The 6,218-nt window shown below is 33.6% G+C and overlaps 1 protein-coding gene across 1 annotated transcript; it reads left to right on the top strand.

Annotated features, from left to right (window-relative positions):
• The first annotated feature begins 1,307 nt into the window (after positions 1-1,307).
• Positions 1,308-5,901, top strand: LOC132298689 (perakine reductase-like). Its single transcript, XM_059795077.1, has 7 exons — positions 1,308-1,367; positions 2,153-2,323; positions 3,240-3,449; positions 3,603-3,769; positions 4,736-4,832; positions 4,982-5,135; positions 5,705-5,901. Exons 1-7 carry the CDS (start codon positions 1,308-1,310, stop codon positions 5,899-5,901), a joined length of 1,056 nt encoding a protein of 351 aa, XP_059651060.1.
• Positions 5,902-6,218: the final 317 nt, after the last annotated feature.

Below are 6,218 nucleotides of genomic sequence, written 5' to 3'. Positions count from 1 at the left end.
GGTTAGAAATTTCCTTTTAAAAACCCTTCTGTTGAGTTCCATCTATATATTGTACACAAGGGAAGCTAGTGCTAATTTTGCAATTGAGCAGTTGTGAACACCATTGCTGCATTTCCAGTGTTGAGCCACCCATGAAAATAGATTCTGCCATGATGATGGTTGAATGTAGTACCCACATTTTGCTTGAAGGAATGACCAGAAAGGCTTTGTGAAGTCACATTTGAAGAACAAGTGATCATGAGACTCTGGATGAGAATTACACAAAGTGCATAAAGTGGCATTGATATGAGATGTACACCATCCTCTTCATAGTAGGCAATTTCTGCTGGATAGCCACCCAAAGGGTAAGTGAGTGCTTTGGAATTGATCTCTTAGACCAAACAAGATGAGTCCATGGTAGACTTGGCAGATGGTTGGTGAAATGTTTCAGAGTGTGAGCAATAGAAAAGCCTCCAGTTGCAGATGGTATCCATTTCACTTTGTCACAGTTCTGAGGGTATGGTAAGGGACTGTTGTTGGCTTGCAGCAATTGGGGGAAGAGGTTGGTGATGGCAGATGGAAACATCCAAGTGGAATTGTTAATGAATGAACACAGTTTTGTTTTGGTATCAAAGCCTGTTTCAGAAATCTGTTGGTCTTACATTATAACAAAGAAAATAGACCACCTGTCACCTGTAGTTTTTTTTTTTTTTTTTTTTTTTTTTTTTTTTTTTTTTTTTTTTTTTTTTTTTATCACACTAATTTTTGAACGTTACGCATGTGTACTAGTGTGTGGCAATTTGGTTAATTTTAACCCATAGAATTTATGTGTTGAAACACCACTTAAATTCACAGTATAACATAATTAACATTCATTTGTTTTAAGTGTTAAAATTTAAAACAAATGTGTTACAGACATGTTATAAGTATGAATTTGTTATAGCAAATGATTTTGTCAGTTGTAATTTTTTTTTTCTGTAATTAGTATTGTGGATTAAGTTGTGTATAAAAATTGTCTAAGAAATTATGTTAAAAATACATTAAAATAAAAATTTTAGAATTGGTCAAATATAGAGGCATTAATTTGATCAAAAATGAGACCAAAGAATATGGCTATACATTAAATGAACTTTCATAAGAAATTTTATTGTTCTATTTTATAGTTTTTCTTTACACACACATATTCTAAATCAACTTTGATACGAAATTTTATTGTTCTGATTTATAGCTTTTTACACACACACATATTTGGTCATGTAGATAAATGCCTCGCTAACCCTAATTCAAGAGTAATTTGGACTTCCAAAGGAGAAGAAAGAGCGTTCAAAATGGCTGAGGGGCAGAAAATTGAGATACCAAGACTGAAACTGGGAAACCAGGGACTTGAGGTATAACCCTTTCTTTTTCATTCCCATCAAAGAAAATGTTGATATACATTTTATTTAAATTCCAATTTTTTTTTTAATAATTTTATCGTTTTTAAATTTAAGAATGAACATTAAAGGATATAACGTGAAACCCAATTCAATATTTTCAATTTCAATCTCATTAGCGTAAATAAAAAAATAAAAAAATAAAATTCTATTTGTTGTGTTTATTGCATTAGATTTTCACCGTTGATGCTGAAAATTTTGACTCCTTAGAAATTAACATACTTTTAGAAGAAAATGACTGCTTTTATTCTTAATGCTGTTGCAAGAAATGTTGTTTAAGCTTGCTATCCATTACAAATTGGTGTAAGCTATGGAAATAGTAATTGTGGTATAAAAACTCACCAAGGAAAATAGTGATATGTTACATATGTATACAGTGATCTGTGGAAATACCATTGCATTTTTGTGTATATTCTTGAGAAATCATAATGTTACGAACCATGCATTATCTACAGAGGAACGATTTTGTATCAAAAAGTATTGATGCCTGCCAAGTTACACTTTGCCAGTACCTTCTTCTTCTCTAAAACAGGGTTCTTGGCCTTCATTTCTAACTATTTTTTTGCTATTAACGGCTAACTGTTCCCGACGTGTGTTATCGATGCCAAGTAAATGCTTGCTAGAGTTGTGGTGCCGATTAGTTTTTCGAGCTTCTAACTTTGCTATTTGATAGAATTGTGAATAGTGTTTCTTGTTGTTTCTCATTCAATCCTAAATTGTGGAGTCCTTTGCTGTCACAGGTCTCCAAATTGGGGTATGGGTGTATGGGGCTTTCTGGAGTCTACAGTGATCCTCTCCCCGAAGAGGAAGGCATTTCAATAATGAAGGATGTGTTTGATAAAGGAATCACATTTTTTGATACATCAGATATTTACGGTTCCAACCATGCTAATGAAATATTGGTGGGAAAGGTAATTGTATGCGAGCATTAATTGTTTCATTCAAGCAGTACCTATATATTTTTTATTTTTAAATGTTTATATCATCGCTTTTATGGTTTATATTGCATAAGGAACTATGACCAACCATACTTTATGGTACCAAATTTTGGGCAGCTAGGAAACAACATTTGCATAAAGTGTTGAGATTCATGTGCCATAAGACGACAAAAGATAGAACTAGAAGCGATTACATTCGGGGGAATTTTTTATTTTTTATTTTTCTTGTCAAAAACAGAGAAAAGCTAACAAACAACAGAAAACAAGAAGAAAAAGCTTGAAGTAACCACATAGGCCACACATTGCAATCCAGATTAGTGGATTTTTGGGAGAAAGCCCATTTACTTAAGAGATGAGTGATATGATTGGAACTCCTGTGAGCCCCCTTCAACAAGAAATCAAAATTGCTTGCCATGGTAAGCTTTATATCCTCCACAACCTGAGAGACATAACAGCCTGACAATCTCCCTTGATATCAACATTGTTAAGTCGGGAGAGGGTTGGAGTAGCACAAATTATAATTCATGAGTATCTGACAATGACAATGAAACTTGAGAACGATCACAACTTTTGGCTGTTTAGCATGCCTTTTTGGAGCAGAAAGAAGAACTGTGAATCTGTGATCCAAACAATTAAATTTCAAATTTAGAAGTAACACATAGAGAACTTGGCATTTAAGAAAGACTCAACATTTGTTAATTGCATATATTATTAATTGACAGCTTTAATTTCTGCTTCATAGTTTCAACACAGTACAAATTTGGGCACATCTTATTTCATTTACGTTTCTAGATGGTCATTTTTCTTTTTTATAGTTGCTGAAAAATTTTCAGATCTTTTTTTTGCTGCTTGGAGTGATCTTTCATCTAGTCGAGCCCTAATCTTGTAGGCACTAAAGCATTTGCCTCGCGAAAAGGTCCAATTGGCCACAAAATTTGGTGTTGCCAAAACTGAACATAATCGTTTTACAGTGAAAGGCAAACCTGAATATGTTCGCTCCTGCTGTGAGGATAGCTTGAGGCGACTTGGTGTGGAATACATTGATCTCTACTATATACACCGAATTGACACATCAGTACCTATTGAGGAAACTGTGAGTGTTGTAGTTCTTTTTTTCCATATTCATCAATATGCCTAAGGTCTTGATTTCTTTTTCTTTATTTTTCTTTGAAAAACGGTATCATAATTGCTGCTGCCAAATTCTAAATAATTTGATTTTTTTTTTCCTCTTTTAATTCAAGTGTAGATGGAGGAACTTAAGAAATTAGTGGAAGAGGGTAAAATAAAGTACATTGGGCTATCGGAAGCGAGCCCAGGCACAATAAGGAGGGCACATGCAGTTCATCCCGTCTCTGCTGTACAAATGGATTATTCCCTTTGGTCTCGTGACATTGAGGAAGAAATAATCCCACTTTGCAGGTTCTTCATGTTCCATCTAAAATTACTCCAGGAGTCTGTATTAACTTCAACTTCCTGAGATCGAATATGAGAGTTTGCTTTTAGAGAATGGACAAGGATAGGAAGTAATATGGCATGACACAAATACTATGATATGACAAATTCTTAAAACGAAGGTTACATATTTGACGAGAACACAAGTCATATATATATGCATGTGTATATATATGTTATATATGCACATTTAAATAAAATTTTAAAATATATATGTACCTATGTATAGATTTACATAACAATTGTTTGTAATGTTACATACATATATCATGACTAACATTTCCTTGTGACAAATTATGAGAAAACAAGTATTTTTTATAATCTATCAAAAAGCTGAGAATTATATATTTTTAATATATAATATTAAAAATCATATCAATGGTGTATTTAATGGACATGGCTTTTGGAGTAATTTAGACATGATATATTTCATTATATCTTAGTTTAACTGAGCATGTAGCCCTAGATAGAGTGGAATGGCAAAGCCGGACTCATGCAACCAACCCTACATAGTTGGGAAAAGGCTTTGTTGAGTTTAGTTTATTTTCATTATATCTTAATTCTAGCTTATTCTCTAAGAAGTCCAAGTATTTGAAATCCTTGTTACTCTTTTCCGAACAATATAATTGTGATATTATACTAGAAATATTGTATATCTAATGTTGAGTATCGTACATCTACTCGAGAGTAACTTGAAAGTATCATATGCATGTTTGGGATGCAAAACGTTATTTTAAAATAATCAATACAGTTAAGAAGTAGTGAATGTATTTGATTTGGATATAATACAGGTATGGCGGGAGCCTCGTCTACTGGTTTTGTTTTTCAGTCCTCCATCATCTTCTTTCCTTTAAAATACTTCCAATTTGTTTTATTTGCTCTTTCCTTTCATCTCATATGTTTCTAAACTATGTTTTGAATTTTGATAATTAGGGAACTTGGAATTGGGATAGTTCCATACAGCCCTATTGGTCGTGGATTTTTCGGTGGCAAGGGAGTTGTGGAAAGTGTGCCTTCAAATAGTTTCTTGGTACAAACTGGACCATCTCCTTTGTTTCATTGTTTTGTGACATTGAGAACCTTTATAATCTAAATTGGGATTGAAATTTCCTCTTTTTTGCATATTTGGACAAGCTTGGTGAATACATGAGTCAAATGACAAATCTTTCTTTTTAACAGGAAAGACATCCTAGGTTTATAGGAGAAAACTTTGAGAAGAACAAGATCTTTTATACTCGAATAGAAGCATTGGCTAAAAAGCATGGATGCACCCCTTCTCAGCTCGCGCTGGCTTGGGTTCTTCATCAAGGGGATGATATAGTACCCATTCCCGGTAAGTGACTTGTCAAATTTTGCTTCATTGTTGATAAATTTGATCTTGAATTTGATTCATTGCCAATAAAACATAACTCGAGTACTCAACCCAAACAAATTTTACGTGAAATTAGAAAATTGCCAAAAAAACGAATAAAATGGCCCGGGGTGGAAGTTATTGCCGTTTGAAGTTTGTGCTACTGTCTCATAGTTTTCGATTGGGCTTTTGATGCCAACCACACAAAAGAATCTCTCTTCATTGTGGAAGAGTGTTTGCACATAGCAAGCATAATTATCATAGATGAAACTGAAAGATAAGATCATGCAAAAGGTATACTAATAAATCAAAAACTATGTAAATTAAACAAACCGACCGGTAAGAAAAAAACGATATGTGCGCTTGTATGTGAATATATTTTTAAATTTTCACTAATGCATCGTTACCTGCATGAAGACATCCATTATTTTCTTCACATATGAAAAAATTTCAATTACATATAGTAACTTAACAGAGATGCTCTGAACTATACTTGTAATTCCACCTTTGAATTCAATGGCTAAATCAGTTTTTATATTGTATTTTTGTAGGAACAACGAAGATTAAAAATCTTGATGATAATATTGGTTCCGTGAGAGTGAATCTCACCAAAGATGATGTAAAAGATATCTCTGATGCGGTGCCTATCAATGAGGTGGCCGGGCCTGCTGCTCCTGAAGTTTCTGAGAGATTCTCGTGGAGATTTGCTAATACACCGCCACCAAAAGATAGCAAGCTATCGACCTAATGTATCTCTCCATGCAAATATGCAGATAAATCTTGCATTGTGTTATAGTGATATATGTATTTTTATGTCAACAAAGTATTGCATAAATGTGATGTGAATAAGAGATATGAAGATCAAGTTCATTTCCAAAATTTAGCCTTTGGAAAGAAAAACAAATAGGTTGAGTCTCCTTGATGTTTGGGCATTTGTTAATTTTTCGATGAACTACTGCATGCTGCAAACCTTTAACTTACTAGTAGCTGCTTTGTTGCATGCTAAGTTGCCATGGGGGCTCTTTGATCCCATGAACTGTCATTTCATGAAGAATGCAGATTTAA

The sequence above is a fragment of the Cornus florida genome, unplaced genomic scaffold, assembly GCF_030987335.1.
Source record: "Cornus florida cultivar Cherokee Brave unplaced genomic scaffold, ASM3098733v1 CherokeeBrave_3.0.0_Hap2_Chr03, whole genome shotgun sequence".
Classification (NCBI taxonomy): Eukaryota; Viridiplantae; Streptophyta; class Magnoliopsida; order Cornales; family Cornaceae; genus Cornus; species Cornus florida.
This window is presented reverse-complemented; position numbering and strand designations above follow the sequence as displayed.

Coding starts and splice junctions, on each gene's coding strand:
- LOC132298689 (XM_059795077.1), top strand. CDS start 1,308: ATGGCTGAGGGGCAGAAAATTGAGATACCAAGACTGAAACTGGGAAAC. Junction 3,450..3,602: donor CTATTGAGGAAACTGTGAGT/GTTGTAGTTCTT, acceptor GTGTAGATGGAG/GAACTTAAGAAATTAGTGGA. Junction 5,136..5,704: donor TGATATAGTACCCATTCCCG/GTAAGTGACTTG, acceptor GTATTTTTGTAG/GAACAACGAAGATTAAAAAT.